Source organism: Ceratotherium simum, chromosome 10 (assembly GCF_057802395.1).
Source record: "Ceratotherium simum simum isolate JZ-2026a chromosome 10, ASM5780239v1, whole genome shotgun sequence".
Taxonomy (NCBI): Eukaryota; Metazoa; Chordata; class Mammalia; order Perissodactyla; family Rhinocerotidae; genus Ceratotherium; species Ceratotherium simum.
In genome coordinates, this window is record NC_141909.1 from 12747970 (window position 1) to 12763394 (window position 15425).

A 15425-nucleotide genomic window follows, 5' to 3' on the forward strand; every position below is an offset into this window, starting at 1 on the left:
TCTGTTGTGAAGAGAGGGCATCAAGAGGAAGATTTGTGGAGTGAACCATTGAAGTGCTGTGAGTACAACCACACCCTCACATTCAAGCTGAGTGGGGCGCTCAGTGGGCCTATTCACTGACCTAACATGCGACCCCTGAGGTGGGTGTATAGTGCATTTCTAGAGAGCAGGAGGAGAAGCCATGTTGATCACTGAGATGAAAATGCACAACCAAGGCAAAGAATCAGCAATTCCAGCAGAGCAGAGGTGGGCCACACGCAAGAGTCAGCCGTGGGGTCAACTTTGGTTCAATCCAACAGGACTCTCAATAAGGCCAAAAGGAAGGAGGAAATTGTAGGTGGACCTAAGCTCCTGGGAGCTAAGGAAGAGTCACCAAATAAGGCCCACCAACATCAAGACGCATCCCCCAGGTCAGGGGAGCAGCCGGCATGGAAGTCTCTCAAGAGCCCACAGGAGAGACTCAGCTTTAACCACGTGCCAGGCTCCAAGAGCCACATAAGACCTATCCTCGTTCCTTACCATTCCTTCCTCCTCCACTCCACCCAATTTAGAACCCAGTGAGGTTAAAAAGTGGAAATTTGAGGGTCAAGGGGAACACAAAAGGCGCATAAGCTGACCACGCCCCTTTCTCTCACAGAAAGCGGTTGCCAACCACAAGTCTCAACCAGGAGAAAGAGGGAGAAAAAGTCTTATCTTTGTTTGAAGACTGGAGTGTTGATTAATATACTGAACTGGAAACTTTTAATTTTTAAATTGAGCCTATGTTTTGTGACTTCTGTTACCTAAGATTACTGGCATTTGAGCGTACCTTTGTTTTTTATTTACTGCTGAATTCCAAGCACCTAGAAGAGTGGCTGGTTCACAGGAGTGCTCATTAAATAGCTGTGGAATCAATAACTTGGAGAGTGAATAAAAAGTCATAAGGCCTGATACGTTTTCATAAAGGCAAAAAGCTTTCCAATCTGAGTACATTTTAAAGAGATGGTGAGAGAAAAATAAAGCTTTATTTTGATCATTTCCCATAAGTTATGTATTCAACACACTGAACACATATCTCAAGAAAGAACATGTCGGTAAGAACATGGTTTGGCCCTTCCTGAGAGCACAAAAACAGCTGCAGTGCTAATTTCTGGAGGTGTCCATTTCAGCATCTATGCTGGGGACACAGCATTCAGGTTCCTGAGGCAAGATCCTAAAGCTGAAATGAAGGTGGGGACCTTGAATGACCCACCAGTTTTTACGGCTCGCCCATCTCTAGAGCGAGATGAAAGTCCTTACCACAGCATGACACCACTGGACCTCGGATTCATCCAACTTCCCTATCGGCATCTGACTCCAGACTCCCTAACTAACATTTTGAATCAAAAACAGTTTCACTCAAGGAAAGGTTCCAGCTTAACTTAAAACTGTATTTCTCACTGGTTCCCACCTCAGGGCTCTGTGAATTTCAGTTAGCATGACACTCTGGGTATTGATCAGCACTTGAGTCTTCAAAGGGCTGCATTAAGCTTTGTCTCCCTTAGAGTCACCCGGCTGCCTGTCCCTACGGTCTACCTTCTGCCTCTGCTTCACTCCTTCCCTCAACAAAAGCAGGTTGGGGCCTTAATGAGCCACTGAAACTGCTCTCCTTAAAGTAACTAATAACCCATTAATGCCAAATCCAGTAGACCCTGAGAATATGAAAGAAACTAAGTAGATGTGGTCAGGAGGTATGAATAGAGCCAGGAAAGTATGGAATTTAAAAATAAAAGTCAAGGAGTAAAGAATTTTAGAAAGAAATGTTCAAGGCCAACAGGCAAGAGGACATTCCCCTAAGATAAGGACTGAGAAGTACCCATTAGATCTGTTGGCGTGGAAGCCCCTGGTTAACTGGTCCAGAGCAGTTTTGGTGGGGCAGTGGGACAGAAGCAGCTGCAGAGAACAGAAGACACGCCTCAGGGGTGACCAGCAAAGAAGAGCTGATTAACTGCAGAGGGCTGAGGAGTGAGGGGAAGTGACGAAGGGAAAAAAGTGAAGACGTCTCTCAAGAAGCTTGCTCAGCAGAGGAAATGAACAGACACTTCTCCAAGGAAGATATACAGATGGCCAATAGGCACATGAAAAGATGCTCAACATCACTAATCATCAGGGAAATGCAAATCAAAACAACACTAAGATACCACCTCACGCCTGTTAGAATGGCTATAATCACCAAGACAAAAAACAACAAATGTTGGAGAGGATGTGGAGAAACAGGAACCCTCATACACAGCTGGTGGGAATGCAAATTGGTGCAGCCTCTATGGAAAACGGTATGGAGATTCCTCAAAGAATTAAAAATAGAGATGCCCTATGATCCAGCCATCCCACTACTGGGAATCTAGCCAATGCACCTGAAATCAACAATCCAAAGAGGCTTATGCACCCCTATGTTCACTGCAGCATTATTCACCATAGCCAAGAAGTGGAAGCAACCTAAGTGTCCCTCGACTGATGACTGGATTAAGAAAATGTGGTATATATATATACAATGGAATACTACTCAGGCATAAAAAAAGACAAAATCGTCCCATTTGCAACAACATGGATGGGCCTGGAGCGTATTATGTTAAGTGAAATAAGCCAGAAAGAGAAAGACAAACACTGTATGATCTCACTCATATGTGGAATATAAACCAACACATGGACAGAGAAAACTGGACTGTGGTTACCAGGGCAGTGGGGGTGGGGGTGGGGGTGGGGGTGGGCACAAGGGGTGAAGGGAATCATATATGTGGTGATGGACAAACAAAAATGTACAACCCAAAATTTCACAATGTTAGAAGCCATTAAAACATCAATTAAAAAAAATAAAATAAAATAAAATAAAATTGAAAGGGGCAAAAAAAAAAAAAAAAAAAAGAAGCTTGCCCAGGAAGAAGAAACAAAGTGGTCAGCAGTTGGGAAGGTACAGGATAGGGTCAATGGTGGGTGGTTATGCTTTTATATTTTTAAGAACAGACTCAGAAGAAGGATCCAGTTGAAAGTACTTAACCATGACTATTTACGACGGTAAAATTCTAGAAGCTTTATACATGTTAACTCTTTTAATCTTCATAACAACCCAATAAAATAGATAATAATATTATCTCCTTTCCACAGACAAGGGATCTGAAGTACTCTGGGAGTCTCTGAAGAGCCCACTAAGCACCCACAGGAGAAAGTATCAGCTTTAACCACGTGCCAGGCTCATTCTCTCAGAACGAAGGAGTGTCGTTAGAAAAGGCAGCAAAGGGCTGGCCCAGTGGCGCAAGCGGTTAAGTGTGCGTGCTCCGCTGCGGCGGCCCAGGGTGCAGCAAGCACTGCTTGTCAAGCCATGCTGTGGCGGCGTCCCATATAAAGGGGAAGATGGGCACGGATGTTAGCCCAGGGCCAGTCTTCCTTAGCAAAAAGAGGAGGATTGGCATCAAATGTTAGCTCAGCGCTGATCTTCCTCACAAAAAAAAAAAAAAAAAAGGCAGCAAAGAATGAGTTAAGAATAGGTGGAGGGTGTGCCTGTTAGGAGAAGGTGCTTCGGGGCCGGCCCGGTGGCTTAGCGGTTAAGTGCGCACCTCCGCTGCTGGCGGCCTGGGTTCGGATCCCGGGCGCGCACCGACGCACCGCTTCTCCAGCCATGCTGAGGCCGCGTCCCACATACAGCAACTAGAAGGATGTGCAGCTATGACATACAACTATCTACTGGGGCTTGGGGGAAAAAATAAATAAATAAATAAATCTTTAAAAAAAAAAAAAAGAAGGTGCTTCCTTCTCTTAGACTGGGGGAAAGGAACAAAGTTTGCATGCTTGACAAACTCATCCATCCCTCAAAAATCAGCTCAGATATGGCCTACATTGAGAAGTCTTTACCAATTGTTCAAGCATGGGCATAAACAAGTTAGGGCAAGGCCTGCTCAGGTGACAGCCTTATCTTTTGGATGGGTTAAGAGTGGAATGGGTGGAGACCGGGAACAGTCTTGAGGATAGCAATGAAAGGGAAGAGCATAGGCAGATGACTGAAACGAAGAACCGTAACTGAGCAATTGTGCCAACAACTCGGCTTGGATTAGACACCATACATTAACATGAGGTTGGGGTTTGACTAGATGAGGGTAGTAGGACAGCAGTACCAGGTCTCTGAGAGTCTTGAAGTGAGCGCAACGTGGGTTCCATACTGCATATGGAAGATGCCAGAAATGAGCTATAAACTGGAGACAATGGGGGGATCAAGAGTCTGGCGATCAGAGTCGCTGTGGTGAGAGAGAGTGAAGAAGCTGCGGGACTTTGTTTACAATGAAAGAGGGCAAATCACACTGGACTGGGGGAGGAAGACAGGTTTCCTCAAAGAAACGCCCATCTCTGCCTACTCTGCCGTCTCCCCTTTCCCTGCCCATCCCTTATTAATATTGGAATTGCCTGAAGTTCTGTTCTCAGCCTTCCAATCTACTCACTGCTCCTTGTGTCCTCATTCACATCCACGGCATAACTATCCCACCTAACTACCCACGTCCAGTCCAGCTCCCTCTCTCCAAATGTCCCCTGGTCTCTCCAACTGTACTTTACAGACCCCTCAACTTCAAACATGTCCAAAATTGAACTCGTCTTCCCCCAAAATGAGCTCCTTCTCTGCATTCCCTATCTTAGTGAATGGTAACACCATCTGTCTACCCAGAGTCACCTTCAACTCCTCTTTCTCCCTCACAATCCAATAAGCTTTATTGACACCACCTACCTGCTTACACATCTTTAGAATCTTTCTTCTCTATCCTTTCCATTCTCACTGCTACTACCCTAATCAGGGCCTTCAGCATCTCCTCGCTAGACTCTGTTCTCTCTGCCACTCTGCTGGCCACCGTCTTGCCTTGATCTAAATCTGTCTGTCCATTAGAATCTCCCAGGGATGCTCTTAAAATTCAGACTTCTGATGCCTACATTAGCCCTTCTGAATCTGACTCTCTGGGGATGGCAGCCAGGAATCTGGACATTCAGAAAGCTGCATGGTTGATTTTCTGCCAGGACGCAGGCAGCATTTGGAAAACACTGCTCTCATCACCAACAATAATCTCCCATCTTCCCTCTCAGGGAAAGGTGAAGCATTCCCGATTTGTGCTCTAGATCATCACCTGCTGCATCTCAGGAATTTGCTCTATCATTCATTCCAGTCTGTACTCCTGAGGAGGAGGAGCCTTGGCCACTCCTCAGTCTTCCTTTCAGGCTCCTCCTCTTCTCCCTCTTCAGGTTCTGTCCCCAGTTCTCCTCTCACCTGCCCTCTGAATGACTTCATTGCACATCTCTTAGGAACTGCTCACTCCAGCCATCATCAACAATCCTCTAAGTCATTACCTCCTGCCTCTCTGCCAGGCCCCGCCTAGGCTCTGTCCTTGACAGAGGCTCTCTCTCCACTTGCATGTCTGACAAACTCTTATCACTCAAACATCCACTCAAACATCACCTACATTGAAAGGTCTTTAACAACTGTGACTCTACCCCCACTAGCCCACCCCCTTCAATAAACCCATGGCACCAAGTACAGAAGTTGTTTAATTTCTTTTTAAAAATTTTCCCCTCTAGGGGCCGGCCCAGGGGCACAAGCAGTTAAGTGCACGCACTCCACTGCGGTGGCCCGGGGTTTGCTGGTTCGGATCCCAGGCGCGCACCAACACACTGCTTGTCGAGCCATGCTGTGGTGGCGTCCCATATAAAATAGAGGAAGATGGGCATGGACGTTAGCCCAGGGCCAGTCTTCCTCAGCAAAAAGAGGGGGATTGGCAGATGTTAGCTCAGGGCTGGTCTTCCTCACAAAAAAAAAAAATTTTCCCCTCTAGACACTGAACTCCTTAGGGTGGGAACTATACCTGTAATACATTAGACATGCAATTATTGTTGGTTGCTTGGTTGCGTCCATCGTTACACAGTGAATATATTGTGAAGTGAACAAGTATTGGGAACACCTACTAACAAATGTAATAAATATACATCTATTATTCAACACATAGCTAGCACTGGTAGCACTGGTCTATAAGCAAGTAATCTAAAATAAGTCTTGAACATGATTCCTTTGCACTTTTATCCAGTCACAATCGCATGACTGGGCAGACCACAAGACAGTTTCAAACACATGGTCACAAATGCTCTTCCCTTGATTTATGACACTAGCTTTCTTTAGAACTTTGAAGACGCCCTGCTGTGCCTGTTTCAGAGTCTTTGTGCTTGCTGTTCCATTTCTGCAAAATGCACATTTTTCAACAAACACTGACATCCCTGCCTCCTTCACACCATTTGGATCTCAGCTCAAATGTCACCTTCTCAGATATCTTCCCTGACTGCAATGGCAGTGGTCCACCACAACCTCAGTCTATGTCACCATCCTCTTATTCTCTTCATAACACTTATCACTATGTGAAATCACATTATCTGTTAACTTATTTGATGTTGGTCTCCTTTTTCCTGTTTACCACTTTATCCTCTGTACACGAACAGTGTGTGGCTTATATGGGTACTCAACAGACACTTGTTGAATGAATAAATGAATGAGAGAGAGAGGAAAGCAAAGTGCAACACTAAAACACCATTATCTACCAGTCACGAACTGTGGGAAATACGCAGGTGGTAGGAAATGGCAGAGATTTTTCCCTCGAAAAGACAATGTCATTCACCATTCACGTGGGCAGAGGTAGGCAGAATTATTCTTCCTCAGAAGACTTACTCAGGACCAGAACTTTGACTTACTAAAGAGCCACACTTCTTATCTAAAGGAAATCACTTCCCTCTCAGTGCGTAGCCTTGCAAAGAAAATTTTAAAACAAGATAACTGCTCACACCTAGACTTACCAAAAGACCAGTCCAGGGAAAACTGTGCTTAAACTCCACCATAAGCACTGTAAACACTGGACCAAGACTTGTTCAACATTGTGCTCTCAGCACCTAGCATAGATGCTCAACTGATGCTCAAAATGTCTGTTAAATGGGCACATAAGACACGGCCTTCTGAGGGCTGGTCATCCCATCAACCCTTATGCTGCAGATACACTTTAGAAACCAGGCAAAACAGCTGAGGAGGAGCTCTTGGCCCAGGCCCTCTCCCTGGGCAGCAGTTTGGTTCCTAGATTTCAATATTCATCCACCCTGTGCCATAGGGAATAAAGTATTACCTTCCCCAGAGTCACCCTGTCTCAAATTTGAATAACCTTTGCCAATATAAGGGCGAATAACGGCATAGTAACCAATAACAGATTTCTCTTGCCTTTGTAACTTATGTATGTTGGTCAGCAAGGAAGGATAGCTCAAAATGCTGAAAGACCAACTTAAACTGAAGGATTCCACCATTAATTCCATATCCACCAGCAAATGCTTCACTGTGTGATCCCAGGAAAACCACACCACCTTCTTGACATCAGTTTCAGCAGTTATAATGTTCTTTATCCAAAGGGTAGTTTGGGGAAGACTAATTAGCTAGTAGTTGTAACCTACTCTGAGGCCAACGCTTGAAAGATGCCATAAATCAAATTAATTATGAAACAAGGGAAATCATGAATAGTAAACCCACTTCAAAACCTGGGAAGTTGAGAAATGAGGAAGATTTAAAATTATGCCTATGGATCTATACTAACTCACTCTGAGATGAAGACATGTATTCTCAGAAAAAGATTACTAACATTCACAACAGATCTTTAATATTTGGAAATGTCAACTGCTTCTGTACTTGGGCAAGGTTAACTTCACATGTATAGAGATATGAAGTACTAACAGTGACAAGCAATTGCAAAATCAGAGCTGTTCAAACAGTCCACTGTTGCTGTGTCAGTGCCTCATCTCACTGCTGGTTAGTTAACACACAGTCACCTCACCAAAAGCCAAACAATTTCAATGAGAAAAATAAAGCTGTTTAAAAGGCTATAATACTTCTCTGCCCTCTATCTGCTGACCACCGCTGACACTCAAGTAAAACATCATAGCAGCAATGTCCCCACTTTCTTGCCAAACAACTTCCTTCCACTTTAAAGTACCTTAATCAGTCTTTCTTTGTCTAAAAACTCTTAAGCGGGCCTGAGAAAGAAAGAAATCTAAGTAAAACTGAGGGGTCAGCTCCTGAAGCAGGGGTCGGGACTTGCACCTGGGGGAGAGCCAGCTCGGTCCTCTGTAGCCTAAATGAATGGAGTAAGGGAGCAAGAGCAGGGGGCAGGCGTCCAGCATCGCCTCCACCGGGACAGCCTCTCTTTTCCGCCTGGCACACGCGCCGCCGAGGGCAAGGGGCCGGGTCAGAACACCAGGGCACCCAGCCCGGCCCTAACTGCCCAGTCCACTGGAGCACCTGAGCATCGCACCTGGGGCTCATAGGTGGGGGCCGGGGCTGGCGGCGGGACTCAGTCCCCCCTGGCCCCTCCAGGCTGAGGTGGGGGCGGTGCCTGCTGCCCCTCACGGGCAGGAACCACCAAGGCTCGGGAGCGAGGATGGAGCATCGCCCCCAAATCCTCCTGTAACCCCGAGAGTCCCCGCCGCCCCCAGCCTCCACAAGGAGGTGCGCAGGGTGGCGTGTAGGGGACAGCCAGGATGGCGGTGGCCGGTACTCACAAAACCCACTGGAGCCGGTGCTGGTAAACATGGTCCCGCCGGACCCGGAGCCCCGTGGGGGGACAGGGGAGGGGAAGCGGAGGTGGAGGGACCTGGTGACTGCGCAGGCGCACAGCCGGCGGGGCGGCGAATCCGGAGACTCGATTCCATTCCAGAGGCCGCCTGTGAACGGCGCACGCGCGGCCCGTGGGGCACAGGGCTCTGGCCGCGGCTCCCTTCCTGCCGGGAGAGGGAGGTGCGTCCACAGCGGGAAGAGTCCGCCTCTCCAGGTTTTCCCGACGGCCGCGGGTGCCCTCGGGAAAAAGAATGGCACGGCGTGGGAGGAGCGGGGGTGTAACTCCCGTGAGGCGCACACTGGTGCTGAACGCCCGCACACGCCCTGTGCAGCCGCGATGGCAGCGGATTCCTCTGGAATGCCGCCGCGGGGACATTCCTCACGACTTCTAACCTCTCCCCGGACGGGATGCCCGGCGCCTTCCACGCATGCTCAGTCTTTCGGGGCCGTTCCCGGGAGCTAGCTCCCCAGCAGATTGTTGATAAACTGTCTCGAGTTCCGGCGTCCAGTCAAGGGCGAGAAGCCGCTCTAGGGATGAAAGGGGAGCCAGAGCTGGGCGACCCTCCCCGTCGCGGAGAGTGGGGTGGTCCAGCTGCCCCGTTTTCCCATGTTGGTCCACGCGGAATCCCCACAAAAAGCGCCGAGAGTCATGGTTCCGGGACCCCAACCCCTCCCCACTGCGGTGTCGGGGGTCCCAGGCGTGGCGAGTCTGTGGGGAGCGACCCTGCTCCCCAAACTTCTGCGCCCGCGTCCTTCCGGGCCCGGGCCATTTATGTTTTCCCCTTTGAGAAATGAAATTACTGTTTGCTAAAAGCAAAGTCATGATTTTTTAAATGAGTTTGAGCCTGAAAACTTTACATTTTATGTTACGCAGTCGTTAAAGAATACGTATTATGGGGAAGTTGAACAACTACAAGGCTAAATGAAAAGGACAGGCTACAAAATTATGCACAGCATACTTTTTTTAAAAAAAGACGTTTTGAGTGCTTTTAAGGGCCAGGCACTGTGCTAAATCTGGAGTTTGTCGATCAGTAGAACACAGTCTCTGCCCTTAAGAAGGGGTGCCAGTGGGCAGAATTATTAACACTGATCATTTCTACAAGACAAGAGTATATGTGCCTTTTATTTTCTTTAGGCTTTTCTTTACTCGTAAAGTTTATGATCTTGAAATACATTTTACATTTAACGTTAGATTCATTCAACTGAGTCATTTTGCAATGAAACGATACTTTAAAGGTCCTTTGATACTTTAAATGTCGTTTATGTTTGCAGAAGCTGTTGGTTGGCTACAAAACCTGTGAACAGTGGTTCTCAAAGTAGGTGTGGGACCTCCCACCCATTTAGGGAATCCAAAAGGCCAATTTATTTTCATAATGATAATGAGATATTATTTGTCTTTTTTACTCTTATTCACTCCAGAGTATACAGTGGAGTTTTCCACTGTACAGTTGGAAGGGTTGCATAACTTAGTGAACCAATATTTTCCAGTTGACCAAAGCGTGATGTTACAAAATCATGCGTGAGTAGAAAAGATCAATTCAAACTGTAAGATAAACCAACAAGTTTTAGTGTAACAGTACAAAAAGTTCATTGATATGGTTTCAGATTCCTCATTGCAACTAATCTTTAAGGAACTACCACTTCTTAAGTTATGGTGTAGTGTCAAAAAAGAACAGCCATATGACCTGAAAAGACTATTAAATGCTTCCTTTACCAACTACATATCTGTGCGAGGATGGATTTTCTTCATATACTTCAACCAGAACAGTGTATCACAACAAACCGAAAGCAGAAGCAGATCCGAGGATCCAGTCAGACGTTCAAGACGTTTGCAAAAATGTGAAATAATGCTATTTTTCCCCATAATTTTTTGCCTGGGAAAGCACGGTGATTTTTCATAAAAATACGTTCATTATGTTAACATGTAGTGGGTATGTTACTGTTATTTTTAAATGAATTTCATAATTTTTTTTAATTTCTCAATTTTAATTTCTAATATGGTAAATACAGATAGATATAAACCCACATTAACAAAAGCTTTTGCAGTTCTCAATTATTTTTAAGAGTGTTAAGGGATCCCAAGACCAAAAAGTTTGAGAACTGCTGAAATAGGAGATAAAGCACTCTGAAGCTTAAAAAAACAAAGACAAAAACAAACCCTTCACTTATTTATGTTCAATTCTACAAACATTCTTTACAACTAAATGCCTGATAACTTAATATGGGATGTCGACCTTGCTTGAAAGTATTTTCAGTGACCCATACCTTGAATGTACATCTGCTCTGCACTGAGGACCTGTACATGTTGACTGTAGAAGTCTGTGGGTTTGTCTTCCAAGAAGCAAGTGTTGCTGTTGGATGGGCAGCGTCAGCCTCACCTAGGATCTTGTTTGGACTAGAGTTCCAGGCCCTACCCCAAACCTGTTAAAGCAACATTTAATAAGACCCCAGGTGACTTGTATGCACATTAAAGTCTGAGAAGCTCTATTGGTTCTCAACAGGGGGCCATTTGGGCCTCCAGGGGACACTTGTTAATACCTGGAGACATTTTTGGTGTTACAATTGGGAGAGGAGTCGCTACTGGCATCTGACAGGCAGAGGCCAGGGATGCTGCTAAACATTCTACCATACACAGGGCAGCCTCCCACAATAAAGAATTCTCTTGCCCAAAATGTCAGTAGTACAGAGATTGAGAAACCCTACACTAGTGTAATTCATCCAATCTTTATCATGCAGTCCCAGACTCTTAGTGTATATCATTTCTATTGTCCTTGCCTATGCTTCCACCTGTCTCTTCTCTAGATTGTATTATGGGAAACTCATTGTGTCAATTACTAGGAATCACTGTTTGCCTTACTAAGTCTTGTTGAACTTACTAAGTCTTGTTGAATCTGCTTTCTACACTGGGGTAATAGTGATAAGCTTGAAAGGGTGAGCCCTACCGGGCAGGAATGTGTTTTACAAAGTGTTGTATCCTACCCAGTTTGAGTCTCTTGGTGTGAAGTCATTGTCTTCCTTTAATAAATTAAAACACAGCATCTCTAAGGTATTAACATCAGAAAGAAAATCTGCAGGTGAGTCCTGGGGGAAAGTTGCTGACCAAACATCCCTGATAAGTGCCCCTTTCCGTATATTTCACCCTGCCTTTAGCATAGCGTTCCTTTCATATAGCAGAGATAGACTGAAAGTTTTCCTAAAGATTACTAAGTAGTAGAGGGGGCCAACAACAGCAACAAAAATAAGAATCACAAACTTCTAAAGTATCAAGTTCTGAACAGATGACAGCTACTGTGCCTGGAACTGCTGGGCCATATCCTATTCCATATTCTGGCAGGGGAGTCCCTTTCTAAATTCCCAGGGATTCTAGTCAGCAACCTTTGGGAGGAATCAGTAGATATTGACTAGGACTGATGGTCAATCCTTGGATAAAGTAGCCTTCATACTGCTTCAAATGAACTTTCAGTATATAATATCTATGAAATTAATATTTATGAGAAAATAGGTCTGGAAGCTTTTTAAAGAGTAGTTACATCTTTCTCGTGATTCATAATAGATGTTTACTGCGCAGGGAGCATTTTGAAAATTCATAAGGGTATTTTCGATGGTCACAATGAATTGGGAGATGCCACATGGGGTGTGGCGATGCCAGACACGATCCTTTCACAAAAAAACAAATTGTTCTCTTTCCTAACTAACTTTTGACTCTCCCACTTCATGCTTCTTAGGTAAGTAAAAGCGTGTTTGTATTTATTTGAGTCTAGGACCAATTTCATTTTACATGTAAACGTGTTCTTTGCAGAGTTTTAATTCATGCTGAATTTTCCAGGAAAGCAACTTATACTGTTTTGGCTGTTATTTGGAACTTAATGAAGAGCTGTTCACTAATTCAAAAAACCACACCACCTACAACGACCCTGTTCATTGCATTTGAGTCACCAGTATCAGTTTACATTTATGGCTGGTGCATTCTTAGTGATTTTTTATCTTTCACAAAGATGTACAAATTTAGCCCTTATTTTAAAAAATACATATAATTTTAAATATTAAGAAAAGGTATTGAGAATATTCAGTTGAATATATGAAAGAGTCCATACTGACATAGTTTTTTTCTAATTCATCTAGATGAACCCACCAAGATTAAGTGAATACCTTATAAAGATAGACAGAGTTGGCAAAGATAGAAACTTCAGCGATTTAAGGAAAGTTTGAAAACATAGTATTGTCTCTGAAATTTTTTTTTAATCTAATCTAAAGGACATAAGGTACCATTTCTTATAGAATAGCACAAATGATAGCAATGTTTGTTAATCCAAACAATATAGGAAAAAAGTTAATTTTATCATCTGTATAAGAGGTTATTATTATGAGAGTAAGAAACTTAAATGATTTCTTCTATTCTGTTGAGCAATAATGTTTTATGTAGAAGGATCTATGAGGAATACAAAGAGGTAGAAAATAGGCTATGAAATGATCTAAAGTTGGGAAAATGTTTGCTGCAAGTGAATGCAAGTAACCTGTATGATAAACATACATTATCATATGTATGTTTCAGGCTTTGCTGACCACAGATGTAAGCTTCAGGGAAATAAAAACATTGAGCAGAAAATTCATTTCCATATATACAAACAATGGATACTAAGAGTTGTCAATATTTGAAGTTCTTAAAAACTATTTCAAAAGAAAACCTTTTTCCTTTTCCAATGTCATTGTGCACCAGATGGAGCAGCCACTGTGGTCAGCTTGTAACAGGGATTTGTAAACAACTTAAAAGTAGCAACAGCCATGTTAGCAGGTTATTGAGTTTTTCATCCATGACCTCAGTCACCAAAAATCTTAGTGAAAGACCCGCAAATCAATGCATGTTATCAGTGCTAGTAATAAAATTAGTGCCTTGAATAAGAGATTATTTTGTAGTCTTTGCAACGACTGTGAAAAGAGTTTGTCTTATCCTACATATGGAAAGAAGATGGTATTCCAAACAAAATTGTTTTAAAATATTTTATTTATTCTTTAACACTAATGTGCAGTTTTTCTTTCTTTCAACAATGAAAAATTAAATAATGGTATCAAAATATTATGAAATGATTTGACATATATTTCATATGTATCAGAAATGTTAAATGAAGTCAAACTGCAAGGAAATGAGATTGATATTACTAAAGAGGAAGGAATTGTCATGAGATTTTTCAACAAATTTACATCATTTTAAGAGAAGATTTTTTTTTTGTTTTTGTTTTTTTAATTTTTTGTTTATTGCAGTAACGTTGGTTTATGACATTCTAAAAATTTCAGGTGTACATCATTGTACTTCTATTTCTGCATAGATTACATCATGTTCACCACCAAAATACTAATTACAACCGATCACCACACACATGTACCGAATTAGCCCTTTCACCCTCCTCCCTCCCCTCTTCCCCTCTGGTAACCACCAATCCAATCTCTGTCCCTATGTGTTTGTTTATTGTTGTTATTATCTACTACTTAATGAAGGAAATCATACGGTATTTGACCTTCTCCCTCTGACTTATTTCACTTTGCATTATACCCTCAATGTCCATAAGAGAAGATTTCTTGCCCAGAATTTTCGCAATTCCATTATCTGTAGCAGATATAACTCAGTCTAAGGATACTGGTTTGGGATTATATTGCTAACTTTGGTTCTATTTAAAAACATAAGGATTAGATCTAAAGATCAGTATGGATTTATGATATCAGATTAGGTGATTAATCCACTTGAAAATGATGCAACATATTAGCCAGTGTTTGCAGGAAGTGTTAATTGAGCTAAAAAATGATTTGGGGGACAAAAGAATCTAATTATAAGAAGTTTTTGATTCCGCTAAGACTTTCATTTGCCCTTCTTTAAAATGGGAGCCACGATATTTATTATAGGATTTTCAACCGCATATTTAGGTGAAGAAGGTTTCAGTGCACTGGAGCAGTTCCTGTAAAAGCAACAAAATGTAACAGAACATTTGAGATTTCTTTTAGCAGAATTAGAACTTCATTAAATTTCATCAATCAAATTTTTAAAAATATTTCAGACTATCACCAACTGTTTTAGTTTGGGTCTCTCCCAAAGCGGACTCTGAGACGAAGTTTCAAGTTCAAAGTTTGAAGTTTGTCTGGGAACGGTCCTAGGAAAGACCACTGGGAGAACGGGAAGCGAGACAGGGCAGGGAAGGATGGAAGCTGATGGAGGTGAATTATCAGACAAATCAGCACTGGACAGCTGGAGCCAGCGCCGCGGGGTCATCCCCCCGGAGAGGGAGGCAGCCAGGGTGTCTATCCACTGCCTCCCATCAGTCACTGAGGGCTACCCCTAAAGGTGCAGTTCCCCAGCACTTCGGGCCCTCACACGAGTGGGCAGAGGCTGTAGGGGGCAGGGCAAGCCCTCAGGCTAAGAGCTGCTGTCGGGAAGCACGCTCTGACACGGTTAAGGCTCAGGGGATAGGAGAGGGTGCTGACAGATTCGCCTGCGCCCTCCTGCTATGGTGTTCATAGCATGCTGGTAAAAAAGCTATGCTAAGAAAATGACATTATGATGTGGGGTTTTTTTAGGGAAGTGAAGAGGTTGGTTTGCCTTTTTTTTTTTTCAGTCTTCCTCCAGTACCCAGCTTAGAAGTCCGCCACGTCATTTCTCTAGAGCTTTTTCTTTTTCCAATTCACGTTTCCCGTCATATATCAAAGGATGTGGTCTCGAGAATCTAAGTTCTAGAGCTGGAATGTATGCCCTAACATGGGGTGGGATTTGAAAACAGGAGATCAATTTTCTGTAAAACTTCATCACTACCCCTTCAAA

The 15425-nt window shown here is 43.6% G+C and overlaps 1 protein-coding gene across 1 annotated transcript in view; it reads right to left on the minus strand.

The window, feature by feature from the left end:
• UBAC2 (UBA domain containing 2) overlaps window positions 1-8672 on the minus strand; it is a 166340-nt gene extending 157668 nt beyond the window's left edge. The window contains exon 1 of the mRNA XM_014781853.2: window positions 8566-8672. Within this exon, the coding sequence (XP_014637339.2) occupies window positions 8566-8596 (31 nt within the window). The 5' untranslated portion in view covers window positions 8597-8672. The remainder of the gene's footprint in view (window positions 1-8565) is intronic.
• Between the last annotated feature and the right edge of the window lie 6753 nt (window positions 8673-15425).